The sequence below is a fragment of the Empidonax traillii genome, unplaced genomic scaffold (genome assembly GCF_003031625.1).
Source record: "Empidonax traillii isolate 1590-97213 ecotype Southwest subspecies unplaced genomic scaffold, ASM303162v1 scaffold189:size1549363, whole genome shotgun sequence".
Lineage (NCBI taxonomy): Eukaryota > Metazoa > Chordata > Aves > Passeriformes > Tyrannidae > Empidonax > Empidonax traillii.
In genome coordinates, this window is record NW_020955382.1 from 1,309,324 (window position 1) to 1,334,827 (window position 25,504).

General features: G+C 41.7%; 1 protein-coding gene across 2 annotated transcripts in view; it reads left to right on the forward strand.

Annotated features, from left to right (window-relative positions):
* KCNG2 (potassium voltage-gated channel modifier subfamily G member 2) overlaps nt 1–25,504 on the forward strand; it is a 55,178-nt gene that overhangs the window by 17,926 nt on the left and 11,748 nt on the right. For both annotated transcript variants that reach the window (XM_027886565.1, XM_027886567.1), the window contains exon 2: nt 13,186–14,009. In XM_027886565.1, the coding sequence (XP_027742366.1) occupies nt 13,254–14,009 (756 nt within the window). In that variant the 5' untranslated portion in view covers nt 13,186–13,253. The remainder of the gene's footprint in view (nt 1–13,185; nt 14,010–25,504) is intronic.

A 25,504-nucleotide genomic window follows, 5' to 3' on the forward strand; every position in this document is an offset into this window, starting at 1 on the left:
TTTTTTTTTTTTTTTTGTAGCTGGGCTTTGGTTTGTATAAATACAGTGAGTAGTAGGATTTCTAGAGTTTGAAGGAAACTGGGAGTTTTTTGTTGTGATTCATGGAGAGTGCATTTTAATTTAAAATTCTTCTACTTTACCAGTCCTGGATCAGGACTGCTGTAGCAGAAGACACCTGCTGACACTGACCCTTTCACTGGCTTCTCTTTTGCTGATTTGGCTCTCAGGTGTGTGTGTGTGTGTGCCTTGAAAGAGATGAGTGAGTACTTTGAAAGGAAAAACATTGTCCTTTTGTTACGCAAGGACCTTGAGTTTTTCCATGATTATGGTCGTGTGGCCAAGGTATCTCCCCTCCAAAACTGGGGGATAGTGTGCTCTCGAATTTTCAGCTTGGACCCCCGTTCATACACACATTGTAACTGTGCACAGACTTTATTTCCAGCTGGTTCCCATCACAAGTACCTTTTTTTCTGAGCAAGCTATGGACATTGGAAATTTGCATGCACAGTCTGGATACATGCAAAACCAGTTTCTGCAGGGATCATATTTGGTTGAGAATTAAGGACTGATGCTCTGCAGTGCAAATTGTTGAATGTGTTCAGCTTGGGTAAAACAGGAAGCATTTAGTAATAAATATAGCTGCCTAATGTGAATCTTAAGGAATGCTTCTTCCAGAATAGCACTTAACTTTAATTACAGAAATTTTCTGGTTTGCACGCACCACAACATGGTAGAAATCCACTAATTTTTTTTAACAGCACTTCTGCTATTTCAGTGAATATCTTATCTCCATGGAGAAATCAGATGATACGCAGCACTGACTTTTGATGCAAGAGTGCCATACTTCAAAAAGTTATGAATATGGAGGATCTTTTTTCACTGCCAAGAAATTAAAAATAAATCCCTGAAGGTTCTGTGTGCAGAGATTTTCAAGGGACCTGTTTACCGAGGGCAGTTTTGTTTGCCCAAAGATGGGTAGCCAGTGCTGTTTTAGATGTACTAGCTGTTGCTGTTATGGCACATCTGCCATCCTCAGATATCCCAAGGTGTCTCAAACCGCGCTGGGTGCCTCTGCAGGCACCAGATTCAAGCTCCTCATCTCCACTGGAAGCCAGTGAGAGATGATGATTGATTTGACCCTTGGTGCTTCCTGGCCCTGAGCTCCTGAGGGCTGTTCCTGGAGACCACAAGCATTTCATGTCCCAGGTCTCATGTCTTGCTGTTTTCCTATCTGTTCAGGGGCATATATATTTATTTGCATACACATGCATATACATAGGGGGAAAATAAAAATTTGTATAGGGGAACATTCACATATATTTATATATATTTATATATATATAAGCGCGTGGGCTTAGTACCAGTCATGCATTTACTTAGTAGTGGTTTTCTTAGGTGATATACCATACTAGGGCCCTGATTCTGAGAGAGGCAGAGAGCTTCTTACAAGCTGCTTGGCACTTGCTAACTTACCAGAAAAGTGCAGGGATTCAGCATATGCTTGCATTGGGCTCTAAAATAATGCTTGACTTAGGCTCTAAAATAATGAACTATCTGCTTGATACCACATTGATCTCTATCCTTTTATCTGTCTTCTCTTCCTTCACAGTGTAAATTACATATTTCTTTCTGATTTAGGATTTGTTGTAAGCATAAAACCACCAATTGATTTTAGTTCGTTATCATATTTTATCTCAAAACAGTACAATTTTCATTTCTTAGCTGACCACAAGAGGTTTAGCCAAGTCCTTTCTCTCTCCCACTCTCTTTCTGCAAACCCATCTGTGTTTGCTCATATCTCACATTTATTTCACACTTTGTTTCCCTTCTAGATCATGAAATTATCCTTTACAGCCACAAAAACATCCCTATAATGATGACAGAGGCACAGAAATTCATCTTATGAACTGGGTTTACCGTATAGCATTGGTAGGATCCTTCCAGCTCTGTCTGACAAGCCTTCCCAGGGACACCCCCCACTCCACACCCTCAAAAGCCTGAGGATTGACCTCTCTAGAAAACAGTTTCCATAGCCCCTTCAATTCCTGTTGATTCAGCTGAGTCTGGGCCTTGTGGAATACGACGATACACGTCAGCACAGGATTTCTGAAACCAAATGGGGCTGCAAGTTGATGTCAGGATATAGAAGTATTCAGCAGGCAAATATAATTTTACTGTTGGGAAAGGGACTGACTGAACTGGAGAGCAGCTGCCTAATCAGAGCTTAAGCTAAATGATTCTGTGTCAGTGAGATATTGAGACTGAATGCATTACATAAAATAAAGTAATTTAAAGTGTAAAATAAATAATGCAAAAAGAATTATGCAGTACAAATCAGATTACATGCTTTTCTTTCAAACATCTTTATTAAGTAGCTGGTAGCTACTTATTTACTGATCCTTATTCAGATTTTTAGATGCTGATATCCATGTTTCATTTTTACTTGATGAGCAAGCAAATTAGATATGAATTAATGTTTTTTGAGATTTTTTTTAATTGAAAGTTTTCAGGAGGAGAGAGAATAAAAATTATTTTTTTGCTTATTTCTTCAGTGTGTCTTTTGTGTTAGCAGTAAAGGTTGGTTGTTAGCAAAAAAAAACCACAATAATGGAATAGAGATGTTTTATTTGGAAGTAATGGCTTAGGATGAGTAAAACCGAGGCAGATAAATCTGGAGTGTTGTGTTATATCGTGTGATACAAATATGCAGAGCTGCTGAGCACATAAGCCTCGTGCCTTAGAAACACTTCTATTCAGTTGTCACTGTGGAGGGAGACGAAAGGGTCTTTGTAGAAGACCATGCTCCAGGTTCTTCAGCGTGACAGACATACCAAATATTGACCAAAGTACAGGCTTGGAACAGAGCTGGAGCCTAGCTTTCTGTTAGTACCTGTGAAACTCCACTGTCTTTCTCATTTAGCCAAACATCAAGCTTTTCTTCCCTGGCTATGCCAGTACCCCAGTGCCCCAGCAAACATGACCTGATGAGTTAGACCGGCTTATTAAACTGCAGAGCACCTTCCAGGGAGCCTCCTTTGGCAGCCAGGAAGCGCAGTCGGAAATAAAAAGAGGTGCAAAATTATTCCTGCACTTGGCAGTCTCCAGCTTCTTTGAGAGCCTGTTGGATCTTCTGGCAACACAAGGAGCTGAGAGCAGCTTTCCATTGCTCAAAGTGAAATAGTCATGTATATCCCCTTAGCTGCTTGATGGAATGGCCAGTCAGTTAGCGGTGGAAAGAAGACTCGACTTTCTCAACTCTGCTGGCCCAGGTCACCATCTTGGTCAGCTTCCTCTTTTCCACTGGCAATGGAATTTCCAGGTCCTGTTGCCCTAGCAATCCCATTCCCTAGCTCTGAGCAAAGCCACCAGGACAGGCACTTGAAGTGAGGGTTCTGCACAGGTATCTAGCGTAACCCAGATGGAGGGTAAGTGTGGTTATACACCTTCTGATGATGATGTAAAACCTGTTTGTGTGTCTCTGCGTTGTAACCCATAAGTAGCCTCTCTTCTGCAGAGCTATGCAGTACAAACATGGCAGTGGGAAATGTGAACCAAGCAAAAAAGCCATTTCACTGGCAACCCTGAATGAGGCCTGGATGCTGTAGTGAAGTCTTAAACACCTCCTGAACAGAATCTACCTCTTCTTTTCACCTGCCAATTATAGCTGCAAGAATGAAAACTGTTTTGCTATTGGTCTCCTGAGACTGAATGATTTCTGCTGCAGAGCTAGATCTCTTAATCCACTTTGTGGTGTCCCTAATATAAATTGTCTGTACACGGGCTTAAATGAAAAGCTGAGGCTAACAAGGCAAGTTCCCAGTGGGATCCTTATGCTGTACAGCTGTAAACATTTAATTTAGGAGTCAGAATTAAGAATGCAGGCTAAGTTAAGTCATAGAGGCAGTGACTTGCCCAAAATTAAGAGTCTAAAGGCAGGAGCTGAGAGTTTACTTCTCAAGGGCTACATATGAACTGATCACTGTAATACTAGATTACTGAAATAGGGTATGTATACTCCATGTGACAGTAGAAGTAAATTGTATATTACATAACGTTTTCACATGAAAATGAAGACCTGCCGTGATCACCTTGTGATTGTGATATTTGTCTGTGATATTTCTCTTCCATCCCCCTGTTTTCACTGTCTTTTCTGTAGCCTGTCTTCCGTGCTCCTCTGCGTTCAGACAAACAAGAGCAGTAGGATTGCATGAGTATCCACTTCTCTCTTTTCTTCGCTGGAGAGGGGCTTGATACAAATGAAAGGGTAGACTGTGAAATGGATTATCACGGGTGGGTTTAGTTTGAAATAGCTGTGTATCAACCCTATCTCACCCATTCTGTCTCTGTGCTGATTTGACGCCCTGCTCAAATGCCTAAATTTAAAGAGTTCACAATGTCTGAAAATTTGGAGTTCTTTTACAGTCTATTTGAGTGAAGGGAACTGACTATATTCTAAGCAAAAAAAAAACTATCAGAGTGTTCAAAGACCAGGCAGAAAAGTTTTTCCCCACAGAATTAGTATAACTTGCAGTAAAAGAAAACCAAAAGCAAACCCACACACAAAAAACCAACCAAACAAACAAAAAAACACAAACCACAAACAACAAAAACCAAAAAAAACCCCCACAAAACCAAAAACAGAGTACCACTTTCAAACCATGTTTTGTTTAGCTGCATTAACCCTCACCTGTTTGTTAAAATGTAACCCTCATCTGTTTGCTTTCATCCTCAGTTCGTATTTCCTGAATGTCTGAACAGAGGCACCCAGATGTGCACAAAGAGACTGACGGGCTAAAATGGACAGACTTTAGGCTGAGAGCTATACTTTTATCAGTCTGAGGCAATTCAATTGCATGTGCAATTTTGTTTGATCCAGTTCCTGTTAACTGCAACAGTGGATTAAGTATACAGTCTTGAAGAGTCTAAAATTAAAAGGTATTTTATGCAGTTATGTTAATATTTAACTAAAATCATGTTGAATTCAAAGGTAGAATTGTGTTTAAATAGACATGGGAGTCTTTTTGAGTTCAATGCATAATTGACTTATGAAATGTGCACAAGAACAAGAACATCATTTGCAAAAAAACAATGAAAATGCATAAAATCTAGTGTTCGCCAATTAAAGCTAACAAAAGAAGAAAGATGCATCTGTATACAATTTATCTTTTCTGCAAATGATTTCATGTGGAAGTTAAAAAGGCTAGATCTACATCTAAAATCTGTGAGCAGTTAATAAGAACATTTATTCACAGAATCATTTAGGCTGGAAAAGACCCTTGGGATGACTGAGTTCAGCCATTAAACCAGCACTGCCAAGTTCACCACTAAACCATATTCCAAAGAGCCGTGTCTACACTATCTGCAGGGATGTTGGCTCAGCCACTTCCCTGAGCAGCCTGTTCCAATGCTTGAGAAGTCTTTCGGTGAAGAAATTTTTTCTCATATCCGATCTAAACTTGTCTTGGCACAATTTGAGGCCATTTCCTCTAATCCTATTATGTTTGATCCTGTGTATCTAACAGCTATTCATACAAACCTGTGAATGGCCCTGAAGGAGACGTAAGGACAGGTAGAAGTTATTAGGAAAATGCCCCAGCAAGTCAGTATGAATTTCTGAATGTGCAAGTGGGCCAAGGGTGGCATCACATAGTCAAAAGTTCTTATTTCCAGTCAGAAATCTAGTTGCTGTATTCTGTACCAAATCAAGCACACTAATCATCTGGGTGGGAAGCTGCTAAATATAGTATTGCAAAATCCAGTAGGATAGATCAGAAATAAATGATCAGTGTTAGAGCAGGAGCAGAGCTCAAGCTAAAAACTGCTTTTTCCCCCTGCAGTGATCTACAGATCCACCAGAACACCTGACTGATAACGCTGTGATTCACAAAGACACCAAAACTCCTTTGGTTTTTCATGCTTCCAGAATTTTGGCAACAGAAATGAGACAATCTGTTTAATTTCCTGGGTGAGTGGGATAAACAATGCTGTTTGAACATACTACACAGTCTGTCACTTTTGCATTTAACAGTGCCATTCACATTGTACCTTAGGCCAGCTGTGGGCATGCAATCATGACTGAAGTAAATATTTTAAAAACTGGATTTTGATAATTGGTTGTTCTGAAATACAGCAATCTAAGGACAGGGAAAGAAGTATTTCAGATTGGCAATTCGCACCGAATTTAGTACCTTACCCGAGTCTCTTAGACTCAGGTTGATTAAACAGAATACTAAAAGGATTAATCATTAAGGCCCCTAAAATAAACTTGTTTTTGCTTCATGGAAGAATAAAAATTTCACCATCTAGTGGCTGCCAGTCAGGGTCAAAGGTGCCCTTTTCACTGCTTAAGAAAGTGCAGACAGAACACGTTTAAATTTTAGGCTCTTGACACCGTATACTTGCTTGCAGTTAACAGGAACTGGATCAAACAACTCTCTGTGTGCAATCTCAGCTTCTCAGACTCTGAGACATAGAAGTCCTGGTCTGAAGTCTCTTCACTTTAGCACATCAGCCACTTGGTGCGTATCCGGTGTCTGTTCAGATATTCAGGAAATACGAACTGAGGATGAAAGCATATTTTGGGAAAGTGTTTTTCTTGTAACCAACTGAGGGTTAATACACCTAAACAAATAAAGTGTGCTTTGAACATGATGCTCTGTTTTATTGTAAGTAGTAATAATCCGATGGGGGAAAAAAAGTACCTGCCTAATCCTTGTAGGATCTGCCTAAACCTTGCAGCCTCTTCTTGTTTATTATTTATATTTCTGTGTAGGGAAATACACCGGGAAAACACTCTGTGTTTAGGACATTTGTGAAATCTTGAAGCTCCCTAGACTGAACAGAATTCTGTAATTCTTGGGAGAGTGCAAAAACAAGCAATGTTTCCTCTGTCTGCCTTTTATCTTTGCTGCACAACTGAAGTGTGCAAATAGTTTCATAGAAATAATAGTTCCATTCTATTTAGGGTACAAGGATAAATGAGCACTGAAAGCTTGTGGAAGTGCAGAATAATTCTGAGTTTTGCCATGAAGATACAGGTGAGGATCCCGTATCTTCAGGTAGGGTAGTTGGACCGATTTCTCAAAGATGTCACAGTGTCAATACTCTCACTATAGAACTCTGTAGAACTGTAGTGCAGTGACACTGGATAACTCATAGTCTGTCTAATGGAGACAAATAGCTACGGACACTTGTCAGAATAATTAGTGTCGAGTTAATTTGATTTGTTGATTTAACAAATTGAATTGTTTCAGCTAATTACATAGTGCGGCATAAATGTGATTAGGGATGTTCAGAGAAGAAAACTATCCCTTTTTTCCTCCACTAAATTAATGGAAACGTTAAGGACAGTGTACACTCCCGGCACGCGACAATGTCCAGCCTCACATGCTGAATTTTGCAGCCTCCATTACAGCATGAGTCTCCCGGGCTTCTGAAATGACTGATGCAGCATCCTCCTCAAGGCCCCCAAAATACTCTCTGAAAAAGACTATCTTAGCTGCTCTACACCTACACAAGAAACCCTCCTTTCTCTGTTAGATGAGGACATCTCAGCTGGGTGTGTAAGGGGTGTCACTGCTTCCTGTAACCCTGGACAAAACAAAGGACTGTTCAAGATCCTAGTACCTTTCCAATTTCTTGGGCTATTGCCTTCCCTAAACAGTGTCTTAAGAGGTCAGGGATATTAAAGTTTACCGATAATAAATACAGAAATATGTAAAATTCAACTTTTTGGGGTCACATAGAAAATACTCTCTGTGAAATCAACGTGACTCCCCTTTGTCCTTTGGAGTGTATCCTTTTATAGATTATAGTAGGTTTGCTCTGTTGTAATTTCCATTTATTGTTTTTATTCTTGAACATTTTGGGAGTGAAGCTGGCAGTATATAAAGCAAATAAGTTATATTTACATTATTTTGATTTTTTTTCCCTTCTTATTACAGACTCTTTTCAAAATTCATTCCAGCACTGAGTCCTTTATTTCAGAAAGCTTGCAGAAAAATGCTTGTATGCTTCTGCTTTAACTAGTGTTACTTAGTCTCACTTCAGTTCCCTGTGAAACCAGACTTCCCTGACACAGAAACAGCAAAGCAGAGTAGCAAACAAGGCAGAGTTCAGACCCCTGAGGTGCTCGATGGGGTACAAATATATTGAGGAAACTTGAAACAAAAATTTGAAGTGTGAAGTGTGAGAGAAATACCGTTCCTACTTTTGTATAATGATGCTTTAACAAAGACTAGAGGCTGAGGTAGAATGGCGAGGTGGGGTCCAGCCTCTTCTCCCAAGTAGCAAGCGACAAGAGGAAACAACCTCAAGTTGCGCCGGGGGAGGTTTAGATTTGGTGTCAGGAAAAATTCCTTCGCTGATTGGGTGGTCAGACATTGGAACAGGCTGTCCAGGGAAGTGGTGGAATCACCATCCCTGGAAGTGTTCACAAGGCAGCTATTCTGTTTTGTTTCACTGGGGTTTGTTTTGTTTTTTAAATCCGTATATTTCTTGCACCCCATCTGTTCTATACGTTGTAAGACTCATGGGCAGGGGCTCTCCATGTTTTGACGGTGCCTGTCAGGGACTCGTAACTGGGAGTCCACGTTGTACTGGATTGTAGTAAGTAGAAGAGTAACCCAAATCTCGTGAGCCTCTTCATCCAAAGTGTTAGCGGTAATATCACTGATTGGGTGGTTAATTGCATGTGTAAAGTTTACTATTAAGAGTCATTGTGTGTGTTGTGGTTTATAGATCACGTCACAGTAAGATGTAGGAATTACTTTGCTCTCAGGCAGCAACGTCGGGTTTCAGCACATCTCCGACTGGAGATGGCTGAGCACTGCAGAACAGATTCACTGACTCAACTCTCACTGGAATTGGGAAAAAACATCTTGTGGTCACCCTAATCTATGTTTCGTGTCTGTGGCTTTAAATTATGACACAATGACCTGTGCTCTGTCAAAATGTGTTTCATTTCACAAAAGAAATCTTAAAATATTAATTACTAAAAGGCCTTGCGGTTTCCTCCTGCTGCTGTAGTACGAGTGTAAACCTGCAGTACTTTGTAACTTACAGCAGCAGTTAAGAAGAGACTGTTTACAAAATCCTGCAGTAGTTAAGTTAGGAAGGGACCCTGAATTTCATCTGATTTAGTCTCCACTGCTCGAAGTGGCATCAGCTAGAACAAGTTACCTAGGACTGTGTCCACATGGGTTTTGAATATCTCCAAGGATGGAGACGACTCCACCACCACACTTGGCATTCTGTTCCAGTGTTTGACCACCCTGACCATACCAGATTCTTCTGTGCAACTGCACAGAGACCTCTGAATTTTTCCTGTTTTCCCCCTGGCTCCGTGCATTACTGTACAGGCACTTCAGAGCCACCTGGTCCAGTTGATTTCTCAGAAGAGTTGTAAGTGCTTTGCCCCTGACACTTTCCTGTAGGTGTACCCTCATTTACGTGCACACACTTCATGCAGTCAACCTCACCACAAGGTCTCTCCTGGCCACAGTCTTTGCTCCACCACTGCCTCCCCATCGTGCCTGTTTTAAAGCTCTCCTCGCCAGGCTGGTCAGCCCTTCAGCAGGGGTGTTTTGCCCCACTTTTCATTCTTATTCGAGGCAGCCTGAGACCAGTGGAGCCACATGCAAAGCCCCATGTGACTTCGAGATGCAACTGTCCCGATAAAATAGGATAATGAGGAATGTTTGTGTGAAGAGCAGTGACGGGAGTGGAGAAAGTGAGAAGGCAGTAAGTAAGGAAATAACCCTCTCTCAACTGAGAAAATAATTCAACAAAAAGGAGAAGCAGTTGGGAACTTATGACATTTATTTAATCTTTAAAATCTTCGATGAGAAATACTTGTATTTTGAAGATCTCAGCTGTCTGTTGTTGACACAATTTGGCTGAATTCGTGTGTGTGTGTGTAGGCACATACATATGCATACATAGATGGCCAAAGAAAATACTTCTGAGTGAATAAAAATTGTTTGACTCTACTTAAAAAAGAAAAGAATCCACAATATGTATGACCCACCCTGTATATGATCATCAAACTGAAACATTCATGCAGCATTTCTCCCACAGTATTTTAAAATTATGAACAACAAATATAGAATCAAATTCTGCCCTTCATCCCTGTGATGGACAGCTTATTCCAGACTGTGCTTTAATAGTCTTTCTTGCACCCATGTGTCAGATTAAATGGTAGAAATGCCAACTGGATGATAAAGTAGTATCATTTCTGGAAGTATTGGCTTTTAAAGTTAATCTTCAATGGGATGCTCTACTGCAGGCATGTGCATACATTAGATAACCTTGGCATGAAGAGAGTATTTTAAGACCCACATAATTTTGAAACACCCTTTAATATGTAGTGAGGGTCACGATACATTCCATGCACATAAGATCAGAGACAGACCTTCCAGGCTTGTTTTACTTCTCAGGATAGATGCCAAACTGGGAGCCCACAGTGATGTCTTTTGTTTTTCTGTAGACAGTTAATGTGGCACAACAGGCTTTTTCATGTTGTTCCATTGACACCTGAGGCCTGGTCTTGGGCAGCCATCTCACAGAGGTGGCCAGGAGAATAATAAATATAACTGCCTTCACATGCTTATCTTTTAATCTGAGATTTCCAAAACAAATGCTGCCAACTAATAAGGCATGCTAGTATGGATTCTGGGATCTTGAAGTATGATGTCAGAAAATTCGCTGTGGTAACTAAACTCCAGCACCTGGTGCTACCACTACTGTCCAGAATCAACCAGTTAAACCACAGACAACACCATCCCTGACTACTCCTCTCCTTCTGTTGATCCACTGACAATACAAAAAACGAAAAAAAAAAAGAAGCTCCTTCCTTAAGCTTTATGTTTAACCGATGTCATTTTACATCCACACATTCACAAAACAAAAGATTCAGAGATTTTGCAGCAAACAACATGCCTACAGATTTTCACATTGAGCTAGCTGCTGCTTAGAAGGAGGAAGAAGTGCATGTAAGACCAGAATCAAAATAATTCTGTGAAATGTATCTGGCCCCTTTATGCAGCAACTTGCTACACGGGGGAGAGGAGAAAAACAAATCCTGGTTGGCCTTGATGTCAAAACAACGTAAACCACTTTTAGTATGTTGACTTGTAGAACAAGTAAGGCATGAAAACAAAAGCACTGAGCCCTCAGTAGTGGCAGCGAATATTTTATCTTACCAACAGAAGGCAACAAGAGACTAAATCCTTAAAACATATTCTGTGCTGACAGTGCTCACTCACTGCGGCATTTGCAACCCCAGCTGCGCTCGAGCCTGTGCTGTAGAAGCACCACAAAAGTGTGTTGCTCCTATTGCCCTTTACTGGCCCTTAGCCAGGTGAAGGGGCTTTTCTCTGTTGCTCATGTTGCCCTGTACAAACAGGTGTTCAAACATTTCTTTCTTTTCCCTGAAGCGCAATTGGAGAGATTTAGGCACCATTAGCTCCTCTGAAATTTTCAGGGTGCTGAAAAGTATCTCTAGGTGACGGTAACTTTTTGTATATAAACCAACCTTCCTGACCTTTTGCAGATATCCAGTGTGAATGCCATTCTAAAATGCAGTGAGCGAGTTCTCACAGAAATGTTGAAGCAGGAGTGCCACTGTTATTGCACTGTTGTTTGAGTGCAGTTGGTAAGACTATTCAGAGGGTGAGTCAGTGCTATAGTAGCAAGTATTCACCACTCTCTGTCAGAGATCATTTTGACTAAATCTAATGAGTTAAGAGTTAGTGCACTGATTACCGATAAAGGAAGATGCTCCTCTGGGAAAGTGTTTGAATATGTGTGCTCTCTGATTTTTTTTCTGGCACCCACTAGTTTGTTGTTCTCTCCCAGCTGAGGCATGAGATTCAGAGGGAATTGGAGAATGTTGCTTATAAATTATGCAGTTACTGCCTCATCCTGTCATCAGTTATATCAGTCTATCCTTCACTACTCAGCTTTTTCTCCTGTCTTTTGTCAACTTGTAAAGTTTTTACCTGCCCTGGTTAAGATTGTTCCCCATCACTGCATCCATTCTCAGTCCAGGTCTTTTGTGTGGAATCCCAATAGTCTGACACCGATTTTTTGTTTCCTGCTTTGTATTCGAGCAATTCAGGACGTTTTGGGGTGATTCACAAGTGTGATTACATAGTAGGATTTCAGGAAGACATCCCCAGTCCTGATTCAGAGAGACTGCTTTGAAGAATGTGGGTGACGAGCTTTAGAGAAAGTGAGGAAGCAGCGTGGATTGTGGTGTGGTAAAGGAGGGGTAAGCAGAAGGCACAAGCTAAATCCTGGAGTTACACATAACGTGCATAATTCCTGCTAAACGTGACCAGTTTGCTTCTGTGCTATCCAGAAGTAAGAGCAGCAACCAGATCACTTCCAGCTCCCCTTCATTCTTAGGTTTGATCTCCCATTTCAGAGCTGCTGCCAGGCTGCTTGGCACCCCCTCCATCTCCCACAGCCAAACCCACAGAAGAGCCTCCAGCAGCTCCAGGGTCCCGGGCAAGCTCTGGTTTTGGCTCAGACACAGCATGCCCACCTTCCTACCGGAGCTGTCAGTAGTCAGGAAGGCAGGTACCCCAGCACAGAACAAAAGCTTACCTTTAGAAGTGGGGCTCCTCAGGTAGATACTCCTAATATAACTTTAATCCAATTAGCTGGGGTACCAGTGGCAATGAATCTCCATAGTGCTATGGAGGTTCAAGCACCCAAACCTGGGTGCTGGCTGTAGGCTGGATTCTCAGCTCCCAGATATTCATTGCTATTGCTACCTAGACATGGTGAATTTAAATTGGGAATTACCCACATTTCTGCGTTTACATTTCTGACTGTACTGTAGGTGCCCGTTTTATCCTCGCACTACAGGCTTTTTGTAATAGAAACGTTATGTAGATGGGCCAAAATAACAATAAAAAATTTACAACTAAGCTTCTTTATTAAGTTGCTAAAAATGTAAATTCCTTCACTGACTAAACCCTCTTGAAGTATCAACATGGCTACTGACCTGATTGTGCTTCAGGTTCTTTCCCCAAGCAACTATCTAGCAAAGACACCCCTAAAATAATAGGGGGGAAAATAATGTCGTGGAGAAAAGTTTCCTGGAGCTGAGACGACAGGATTGTTTATCATCTAACCATGTCCTACTTTTATTGTAATTTTAAAATTCTTTTTTTACAGATAGACTTTCTGGTCAAGCTTCAGATGCTTTTGTTTGAGTAGCCTCAACCTCCCTATGGACTCAGCAGATGTATCACGAAATGGCACTGCTCACTGGGAATGCAGATCCTGAGTTCAGCACTTACTCCTTCAACAACTTGGAAAACCTGTGTGAAGTGCAAACCAAGAAAGGATTCTTCTACAAAAAGGCCAAACTTCTGCATCCTGGAGAAGACTTATGCTGCTTAGCCCGCCTGGATGACAGGTCCAGGTTCGTGATCATCAATGTAGGCGGTATTAAATACAAAGTTCCGTGGACCACCTTGGAGAACTGCCCCTTGACCAGGCTTGGGAAGCTAAAGTCTTGCAACAACTACGATGAGATCATGAACGTCTGCGATGATTATGATGTTAGCTGCAACGAGTTTTTTTTTGACCGTAATCCTAGTGCCTTCAGGACGATCATGACGTTCCTGACAGCTGGGAAGCTGAGGCTTCTCCGGGAGATGTGCGCTCTTTCTTTCCAGGAGGAGCTTGTGTACTGGGGGATAGAAGAGGACCACCTGGAGTGGTGCTGTAAAAAGAGATTGCGGCAGAAAGAGGAAGAGGCAGCTGAGGCCAGGCTGTTCGAAAGGGAGATGGGATTTAGTGAAACCGCGCAATGTGCCTTCCAGGACAATAGCCGACTGAGTTTGTGCATGAGGAAGCTCAGGGATATGGTGGAGAACCCCCACTCAGGGATCCCAGGGAAGATCTTTGCTTGTATTTCGATCTCCTTTGTTGCCATCACTGCGGTCAGCCTCTGCATCAGCACCATGCCAGACGTCAGAGAGGAAGAAGATCGGGTGAGTGCAGCTTTTTTTCGGAGTGAAGCGCGTTTTGCTTTTTGTCTCCTCGGGCAAAACCATTCCAGCAAATACGCAGGTATTTCGTTCAGTACATAAGGTGCAGAGGGGTGTCTGGGGTAGAGCACAGAAAGCATTATGTCACTTCAAACTGAGGGAAGATTGGGCCAAATGCTGCCTTGCCAGAACGGCTTTGTCAGTTCACAGCAGTGGATAGCTTTACCCAACAGATTTGTTTTCTGACGTCTCTAACCAGATGACAAAACCAGCTATTGTGGGGATAAAAATCAGCCTTGCTTGTGGCTTAATGTTTCGAGGTTAGGTTTAGAGTTAACAGAGCAATTTTCCCTAAGGGTACTTTAACACTTTGAATGAACTCTCAGTACCCCAGTGTAAAAACCATATCTAAAGTATTCTGATGTTACAGGGTGAGATAAAGGCCAAGGAAGCTGAGGCAGCAACTTAACAGCAGAAACAGAGCAATTGTCCCAATTTTCAGATGTGTTTAGTATTCTCAAGTGTAAGCTGTGGATGATTTATGCCCTTGAAAATCAAATCTTACATATACTTTGTTTATTCTTTAGTTCACCAAATTTCCTAAGGGTTTAGTCCCTTTTTTTCTGTGCAAGCAGTTCACTTTCCTAGGATTAATTCTATGTAGGCCAGTGAGAGCTATCTGAAAAATGATAGAGGAGGACATCATGTTTTATTTACATGTGGGCTGAAACGCAGTCTGAGGGGCCTGTGAGGTGGGGATGTTCTGAAGAGTTCACGGCCTCTCTAGTTTTACCCAAGTCCAAGCTTGACACTAAATGCGTGGGCTTATTTCCCAGCCCCGTGGTCATTAAATGTGGTTTTGAACTTACTAAGACAGTACTTCACCCCATGAAGTTCTCTGCCTCTCAGCTAAAGGTTGAGCTCTCCTGGAAGCAGCACTTTCTCCCTGTGTGCCAACATCCAGGGGCTGGATGGGTCGTCCCCCGGTGCCACTAGCGGAAAAGAGGATGGTCATTTACTGCTTTGCTGCATTGGAAATAAAATGTATGCTGATGGAAGATGGGTCCAGCCACTGCAGCCTCTGCATTTGGCTGATTACCTCACGTGCAGTTTAATCCACCCTTTGCTTGCCAGGTCTGTTCAGGTTATGTATCAACCGAGTATTTTGATTTAGGATCAGACTCACTCAGTAGCAACCAAATAAAAAGATAAAACATTTGGTATGTTAATTGATACATGATTTATTATAAGATCTCTGTTTAAGAGGCTTTTTATGGTTTAAAATTTGAGGACAGTAGTACTGGGTACTAATTAACATTATATTGTCCTAATAATTTTAAAAGAAATATCATTTCCAAAACACATGCCTTTTACTCTAACTAACCATCAGTTCTCCAGTATCTTGGAATTCTAAGCACAAGGGATATTCTACTGTTGAAAACTGAGGTGTATTGAGTGTTCACATGTTCCTGGGTTTAAGTGAGAGCTGAGCAATTACTTTTAGAATTCCCAAAGGTTAGGCACCTTATATTGTTATTAATGGTCTAAACATAAATAGGGAGTCATAATAATAGGCTCATAATTTTCTGTTGGGTGCAGCAGGGTAATAGTGAGGATAAAGCAAGAGTATGAAAGAATCCTGGATTTTCTGGTAAGCTGGCACCATTAGAAATAGCACATTTTCGTAGTCAAATTGTGCAATAAAGATGTAAGCAGACTTGCTCTTCTAAAAGCAGAGTCTGACTCCCAAAATGAGATTCTAAATAGGATTTAGGGTACAGCTACTGTAAGTTCCTATGGCAGGATAAAGTCAGAAGAGTTAATGTCACCCTTCAGTGTCTAAGCTGAGGAGCAGTGGTTAGAAGCTGGAAGATTTCTTGTGCCTGTATGCAGCACTGGTGAGGCTGGCATTAGAATACTGCAGCCTACCCTCACATCACTATTTTTAATAGTGTTTTGAAAAAGTGTACGCCTTAGACACCTGTAGAAAATGCCATACAGTAAGAAACTTAATTACATTTTTGTTAATTTACATTAACAAATTTGTTAATTTACATTATTGGAAGGAAGGTGAGTGGATTAAGCACATAAGTGTTTTTTTTTTTACGAGGGGAGGAGAACTGTATCATCTAAAAGACCTTTAAATTAAGCAAGGAGATGATGCATGGATAAAAACTGAATCCTGGGAAATTCATATGGGAAACTATATGCCAATATTTAATACCACGGTGATTAATTACTGGGACAGACCAGGAAGAGAATTAGTGAATTTTGTATTTTTAGACTTTTTCAGTTCAAAGCTCAGTGCCCTCCTGGTAGGTAGCCTTCAGCTAAACACACTCTACTCCAATCAAAAGTAAATTACCAATCGCAGATCAAGTTACAAAGGTGAAACGCAGAGAAGATCAGAATAAATTCTCCTACATTTTTCTGTGTCCTTAAATCCTAAAAACGCAGAGCTCCTGCAGACAGTCTTCGTTCTGCCCTTTGCACAGGTCTGCGTACAGACTGGAAAGGGTTATTTTGTTTGAGACAGAGGTGGCTCTCTCGCCCAGGGGACAGGTGAAGGATCGCTTCTGGCTGGGTAAGGAGCCAGGCATCTGCCCACATGGAATCACTTGTAGGGTCAGAGACCTGGGCTGCAGACTCCTTATGTGTACTCTCTGTGTGGCTGAGCAAGCCAATGCAGCTCTTCAGGTAACAGGTGTGGAGAGCAGAGAGCTCATGTGAGTTCAAACTCGTAAGTTAATCATCCTGAGCTGTGTCCCAGTATCTAGATTAAAATTTGTGCCCAGCATTAGTTCTTTGGTCTGGTTGTGCAGTCTCCTAACAAGCAGAAAATGGATGTGCATCCTTCCTGACTAAGAAACAGATAAACAGTAAATACTTCTTCAAGGACACCCCATGCTCAGTGTGTACGTTTTCCAGGCTTTCTGGCTGGCATTCCTGTTGTTGTGTTCTGTGTCAGAGCTGTCGTGGGTGCGCTGGCTAACAAACAGTCACCTTTTCCTTGAGCTGGTGTTTTCACAGAAAACAAAAGCTCCATGTGCCATCTATCTCTCCTGTTATTGCTTCAGGGAAAGACAGAGGAACCAATCGTGAAAAAGCCCATGCTGGGGTTTTTCTGGGGAGGGCAACTTTCCATACCCTGATCCTTTAAATGCTTTCTGAATGGACGAGCTGTCACACCCAGTGATGTCCTGCAGAGGTGTAAATGACCTCACACAAGATGCAGTCCTTGGGACCATGAAAGTTAGAAGTAATGACCAGGTGGGTGAGGAAATTATTTAAGGTGCCTGCCTATCTCTTTTAAAATACAGCAGAAGACTCAGTCATACATTTTGCTAACTTTATTAAATGGTCCAGATGTTCTGGATGACAGTGGCAATCCCCAGTGGTTTAACAAGAATGGGAAGGATCGTGTTCCCCTGTCCTGTATATGTCTTGTTCTTACTAATGGTCACCTTGATCCACCTTGAGTATTACTCTTGGGGAAGTATTACTTTTTTGGGGAAGTAATACTGAAGTATTACTCTTTTGGATAATTGTGCAGATACTGCACAATTATCAGTAAATTTAACAGAATCAGATACTAAATTATGTTTTACTTACCGAACTAGGACATATATTTTGTCAATTTTTTTTCATTTAGCTTTTATTTCCTGATTAAATAATAATAAAAAAAAAACCACACTGATCCAGTCATATGTATAATAGCTGCTTCTGGAAATTTCAGGAAAGGGACATTTCAAATGTATAAAGAAAACAAATCTGTGAAGACAGTCACTTTCTTCTGAGTAAAGTAATGGGACAATGATATTTTTTTTATTTCAAAATTTTCAGAATGGGAGATTTCCATGTAAGATTTAGATTTAGTGATGAAAAATCTTCTCTGAAGGTAAAATCTGCTGAGACAGAGTCACAGCAGGAGCCCTCAGTCAATGAGTTCTTTCAAGACCACCACAGAAGTCATCTCCAAGACATAAAAATATCCAGAGGCATAGAGTATCATTAAGGCATTTTAGGCACGTGATACCTTTAAGTGGGATTCTCAACTCTGTAAACAAATGGCAGGCATTGAGTGGCTTAAGGAAAGCAGCCAATACATCAGAGGAGTCTTAAACCAGTTGGGGATAAATTACAGCAAAAGCTTTAAACACACTGTAGGAGCTGAACAACCAAAACACATTGAGAGATTCAGCTGGAAGCCAGATGGTCACTATACTAAAGCCTTCGTTTTTTTCTTGTTAAAAACAGAAATGCTGACTGTTTCTATCTGAAGAAGAAATCTTATTTCTTTCGTTAGACAACCTTCCTCACCACAGAAGAAAAGGTAGCGAGCTCAGACATTACCACCAAATATTTTCTCCTGATTCACAAAAGCATTTATAGGCCTGAGCTCAATCATTTGTAGCCCCACAGCGTAAAACAGGAGAAGCAGATCAGCGGTTGGGTGCTGGAAGAGGCTCCCCAGGGAAGAGGTCATAGCACCGAGCCTGCCAGAGTTCAAGAAGCATTTGGATGACATGCTTGGGCACATCGTGTGACCCTCGGGAATGGTCCTGTGCAGGGCCAGGAGTTGGACTCAGTGATTCTTGTGGGTCCCTTCCAACTCAGCATATTCTGAGATTCTGTGGTGGTTCCTTCTTCACCGTGCTTCCTAACATGCTGGGAAAAGCTGGCCTAATTAAAGATGCTGGGATAGGAAGTTACAGTTCAATAACCTTCAGCTAAAGAACATTACAACAAAAAGAGAGATTTATAAATAATGAAGTTAATAATAGCTCATAAAGAAGCCAAAACCATTTAGCCTTCTAAGCTTAATTTACACACTGTTCTTCAACTTTCGTAATGTCGAGGATGGGGAACAGAGAAATCGTGAATGTGTATTTTAAACAATCTTGTGACTAAGGATTTCATTTCACAAAGGTACACACAAAAGTAATCTCAGACAAGGTTAAGAGAGTCTTGTATAATCATTCTCAATAGCTTTTCATAGACAAGCTGTTGCTGTAAGGGGTGCATGAGCAGACAGTGAGATGGATTGAAAACTGCCTGAATGGCCGTGCCCTGAGCATGGTGATCAGTGACACGAAGACTAGTTGGAGGCCACTGAATAAATAGCATACCCCAGGGGTCTGTACTGGGTCCAGTCCTGTTAGACATCTTTATTTAGTGGCCTGGAGGATGAAGCAGAGTGTACCTGCAACAAGTCTGCTGACAATAGGAACTTTAGGCGAGTGACTGATTGGCCAAACAGTTGTTCTGCTGTTCTCCTGAATGATCTTGCCAAGCTGGAGAGATGGGATTAGGGAGCCTGTGGAACCTCAGCAAGCTCAGCAAGGAGAAATGCACCTGGCAAGGAACAGGCCTTCGTGCCAGTACACACTGGAGGCCATCCAGATGGAAAGGAGCTCAGCGGAGTAGGACGTGGGGGTTGGGTGGGCACCAAGTTGACCATGAGCCAGCAATGTGCTCTTGCAGCAAAGAAGGCTACTGGTATCCTGGGCAAAGTATTGCCAGCAGGTCGAGGTAGGTGTTTTTCCTCTCTGCTCAGCGCTGGTGAGGCCACACCTGGAGCTCTGTGTCCAGTTCTGGGTCCCCAAGTGCAAGAGAGATACAGGCAGAGTGGACAAAGTCCAGTGTAGAGCCATGAAGATGATGGAAGGACTGGAGCACCTCTCCTATAGAAAAGGCTGTGAGAGCTGGGACTGTTTAGACTGGAGAAGAGAAGGCTCAGGGAGATCTGATCCATGTGTAGAAATATCTGCAGGGAGGGCTCACAGAGGACCGAACCAGGCTCTTTGCAGTGGTGTCCAGTGACAGGACCAGAGGGGATGGACCCAAACACAGGCATTTATCTCTGAAATACCTTTTCATTGTGAGGGTGGCCAAGCACCGGTGCAGGTTGCCCAGGGAGGTTGTAGCATATCTATCCTTGGAGATATTCAAAAGCCGCCTAGACACAGTCCTGGACAACTATGTAGCCCTGTTTGAGCAGGTAGAATGGGATGGACCAGGTGATCTCCACAGGTCCCATGCAACCTCAACCATTCTGTGATTCTGTAGTTGTAACTATTGATTTTATTAGGTTTATAATTTAAGTAGGTACCTAAATAGGAACACAAACAAGATTCAGGTCCTCAGTGTGTCAGAAATGCTATTTTGTTGAATACTATCTTATGTCAAAACTCTTGCAGTTTGGGATACTTCTAGGTGGGGATAACACTTTTTTACATTAAATCATTTACTTATTTTGGTGAAAAGTAATGTAAGGGAGTAAAACAATTGGTGGTGGTGCCTAAAAGGGTACTCTGCTTGAGACTCTGGAATTAAGCTCTTCATTACTGGAGAGTTCATTTTTACCACTTTCTCTCTCCTCTGACTGTTCAATTGTTGTTCTGCATGTGATAACAAGACCTTGATTTTAACTTGGAGCCTCATGTGATTCATAGATGGTTTGTTTTCATGAATGGAAATCTTAATAAACTGCAGCTTGTGTTTTTCCTTTCTTTGTGGAATAAACTGTTCTAGAAATTACAGCACAGTCAACAAAAACCATGTATTAAAAAAAAAAAAAATCTCCCTGCTGGTATTACAGATAACTATTTATAGTGTATAGGCACTGAGGGTGACTTTTTATAAAAAGAATCTTGGGGAATTGGACTAAATAATTTCCCCAGGGGATCATCTGAGAATTCGTTCTATCGTTTTCTCAGCTCTGCTGTTTAAATGCAAAAATTATGAGCTGTAACAGTATCACCAGTTTTGGCATCTGAACTGATCTACTGTACCTGTCGCCTATATTGATCCTTTTTGCATTTTGTGTTTGCTCCAGACACTTCAGGCCACAGCTGTCTGGAAGCCAGGGAAAAGCCAAATGACTCCCTTGCAATCGTCACCTGCCTTTTCTGCGTCGTGCACAAGGGAGTTCCTACAGACACAGGAGATTCATAGTTTCACATTCACATGTCCTTGCTTAAGGGATGTAGCACTCAGAGCACTGCAGAACAGTATTTTAACTAAAAGTGCAGTGTTTCTTTTTTTTTTTTTTTTATTTCCTTTCACAAGCTTAAAGTAGGTTTTCTCCTCAGATAGTACTTAAATCAAAATGGTAACACATAACAAATCACAAGCCCTGAGAGCATCTTTTACCCATGGCTTCAGTCACTGGCAATGTGCAAAAGTTTGCTTTCTTGCTGAGGTTCTCAACTGGCTTTGTCTGGTTCCATCACCTGTTTTGTGTAATCCTGCCCTTAGATTGTGAATGCTTTGTGACAGAACATCTTCATGTCTATGACCATCATAATAAAACAAATAAAAACTACCTCAGCCTGGTGTTCAGGTGCATGGGCACACTCTTTGTGCCTCAGTCTGCAAGCTGTGTTTCTAAGCAAGGAAACTCTTTTCACAAGTTGGACCAACTTAGTTCATGCAAGATGAAATTACTGTGTGTTATCCTCAGAGTCCAAAACTGAAGAGTAACTACAAAGTTTGTAAGTCTGAGTCATCATAGCTCCTCTCCCAGCTCCTCTCTGATGGTCAGGGAAATTTGCTGTGCAATTTGTCTTTCAGACACTTCTGGTTTGTCTGAAAGCTGTTGAGAGTGATGGGGTTTGATGAAGTGATGTTGCTTCTGTGTGCCACACAGACAGCTTTAAAGTCAAGGAGTCAAGAACCTCTGGACTGCTCAATCTAAAACTTGAATGTCAAGTTCTGTGGGGGCTTTTGGAGTGGTATGCATCTTTAACTAACACACCTAGTTGTTCCATCGTGGTAGCTTCTTCAAGAGAAGATAAAGGAAACATGGTCCCAGTAAGAAAGTCTTTCTCTGTTGTATCAGGAGGGTTAAGAGGAATGCTGTATTTTCTTTCACTAAGAGTTGCTTTTGGATTGTAGGTGGGGACACAGCACTGTTTACACCGAGTCCCTCAGTGAGCCTGCAGACCTTCTGCTCAAAATTCCCCCTTTCAGCAAGGTCACTGCCTAAAGCTGTTCATGCCTGACTCTCAACAACTTGCAGCATCTTCTGTTGGGTTGTTTTTCCCAAGTAAAGAGAAAATGGGTCAAGGAGCTTCCCTGGAAGATAAGATTTAGACGACAGTAGGTAACAATATAGACTTTGGGAGCCACCTGAGAGTCTCTGCAGTGTTTTAGGGTTAGAAGGGGAAAAAAAAAAAAAAAAAAGGAGTGCATTCCTCTGTATTACTTGGAGATGAGGCAAGAGTTGACTAAAATAAAATTCCTGTTGACTTTTTAATAACTTTATTCTGTGCCAGTGAACTCTTTTAGTCTATGGAATATCTTCTCATTAATAAATAGCAGGCTTGGGTCTTCTTTTAAATATTGTATAAGTATGCTGCAATGTAACATTACTGGTAAATAATTAAACAGTTAAAACTCTTTCATAAGAACATTGGTAACTTCGTTACATTGTTAACTGGTTTACGTTTGGTGCAATGTGGCTCACTCAGCAAAATATGCCCCATGTTTAATTTCTTTTCATATCTCTGGTTCCACCACCAAAGCTATCTATACCTACCACTATGTTTATTCTCCAGATTTCCAGGTAAATCACCCAGGGGGTCTCCAGAGCAATCTCATGGTAATAGTAACTTGGCCTCCAGACATGTTTGGAAAATTACTAGAGCTACTCATCATAGCCTGCTGTGTAACATCCTGGGGGTACAGCACAGCTTCTTGTACTCCGTAGATTGCTCCACTGACTTTTGCAAGAGAGCTTGTGCTCTGTGGGCTTATTGAGCACAGTCCCAGTGTTCTGAGAGAGAGAAATTGTTCATTTATTTGTAATAAAAATATCATCTGGAAATTTCATCTCAGAGCTCCAGGATATGCTGCGTTCATTTCTGGAGGTTTGGAATGAAAGAAAGCAAACAGATTTACATTTGGCTAGACCTCATATAGCTAGGCTGAGGTAATGAGCTGATTCATGTGTGTGGCACTTAGAAAAATTGCACTAAATCATTCAGCTTTATAAATGCTTGCATTTTCATTGCTTAAAATGTGGCAATCGAGATGAAATATGAAAGTTTTTGAAATTGGGGGCTTGCTGCAGTGTCCATGGAGACCTTTAGATTCAAGACAAATTGAGCTAGAAGAGTGGTATACAAATGGGGGGGAGGGGGGAAGTTATACAATTTATTGCAATAATTTTTAAATAAAGACTTGAGAAAGTACCAGGAGAAAACTTTAGGGGCTGTTGGATTTTCTAAAGGTAAGCATGGTATTAGCTCCAAGTAAAAACATCAAAAAGATGGTACTGAGTACAATCAGCCACATTTTTGAGGATGAGAGCATAGTTAATTGTGGTCTATGTAGAACATTAATCAAATTTAGTATAATTTTTTTCAGGTTATAAAGTTTTCAGAAGAAAATAACTTCTGATGTAAGTACTTCTGTAAAACATTGGAACTGGTGCCACATAACATTCTTCCTTAGGAAAAAGGCATGTTTCAAAAACTTACCTTCCATATTAAATGTTTTAAAAATTTCTCTCTGATCTCGTGGTAGCAGAAAACCAACATGAGACATCATCATCCAGTGACAGTGCATGCAGAAAGGCAAGCAAGTGCCTCTGGTGTTGGCCCAGAGCTACTTAGGTGTTCTGCTGGTGATCTGGGAGGAAAGATAAAGCAATTTCGAATGAAATGTGCAGGAAATGGCACATTAGAAGTATCTGGCACAGTCAACTGAACTGATTTGAACATGGGAAGGTAACTGCATGGCCACCAGCAGAGAGTGCAACCTCTAAGCACAGAAAGCCTAAAGGCCCTGGGACAAAAGAGTCCTTTGGAAAGTGGGGACTCTAAGGATTTGGAGACCCTGGTGGACTGCTGACTGTACACAATTTCCCATCTGACATGCTAGTTAAGAGACAAAGCGTGAGGCTTTGGACACTGTCCAGATTGGTATCCATTAAGCAGGCAGTTGAAAAAAATTATTTAAAATCTGAAAGTTCTGCTTTATAATGAGACAATAGAAGAGGTTTTAATGTACTGAGAATCACAATAAGAGAATCACAATAACTGAAACCTGCGGCTAGACAGACTCATGCTCTAAATTAAAGTATGTTACTGTGTGGGTAATTAACAATGGAAACCATTTATCTAGACGTGCTTGCATACATCTCATAGAGTTTTTTAAATACATCCTGTCAGTCTTTCTAAACATTACAGCTCAGCTCAGTTGAAGCCATGTGTATGATTCATGGGCCACTTGGCAAGATCCTCTGCTCCACAGGGGATCAGCTCAAGAGCCTCCTCTGAGCTTACAGGTCGGTGAGCAATTGCCCTCCTGTCCCTGACTCGCTGGTGCAGGAGGTGCCAGTGAGGATGATGCTGTATGTCTGGGACTTCCTTGGTCCTCATGCATATTCAGACCTGAAGGCATTTGGAAGATGAAATAAGCAGTGACAGTTCATAATTGTGATTAAAGGTGGGGGCAGCCAGAAAAAAGTCAGAAGCCTGGAAGTTGTCTGAAGAGGAGTGACATGGCATGAGTCTGGTCCAGTGAAAGCAGCATCCTAACCAAGGTATCTTGTCCAGCACTGACTGTGTTTGTAGGGGGTGCCACAGGGGGTGGGACATGCTATTGGTGGGGCTTAGCCCCAGCCAGAACGGGCTGTTCACCAGGATATGTGCCAGCCCACCCCTCTGATGGTTCACTCGCTCTACCCTCACCTTTCCCTACAGTCACATACACACACACACACACAAACACTCCCTTTCCCTCTGCTCCATCTCATTTCCTGAGCCTGTGTTCAAATAGGAAATACAGAAAACAGTGTGATGGTCTCAGCCATCCAATGCATCCTGAGCCGTGTAGGAAAATTGGCACACGCTACGCTGGATAGAGATGATGAGAAGAGAAACTGCAGCACCCTCCCAAAAGGTCTCCGCGCTGACTGCCTGTAAGCAGATGCTGCAGATATTTTCTCCCAGTCTGCAGCTTGTTGCCTTCATACACAGTAGAAATATTGGGTATTTTAAGGTAGGTTCTTATATTCTGCACTGCTGTCACAGAAAGCACTGTTCTTACTGTTGCCTTGAGCAGAGAGAGAGAATATGAGAGGGTGTGTGGTCAGATCCACCTTGTAAAAATCCATCCTCTGTGCAAGTGCAGCAGCACAACTTCCAGCCTTTCAGTGCAAGGGCAATGTGGGAGATGAGTGCCAGCTGCGCCTGAGCTGCTACCAGCAGGAGAGCAAATCTACCCGCAGGCAACATAGGCAAATCCTTCACTTGCTTTCAGATAAGAGTATAAAGGGAAAGTGAGCGGGGGGAGTACAGGTTTGGGAAAAAAAGTAAAAGGGCAAAACGGTAAGCTTGACTCTGTCCTCTTTTCCTTAAAAACAAACAAACAAACAAACAAACAAAAAACCCAAAAAAACCCAGGCACTCCCAACTCTTATATCAGGTTACAGGGCTGCAGGAACCAGAAAAATTAATGTGGGTCAGTAAAATGGAACCAGCAGTGAG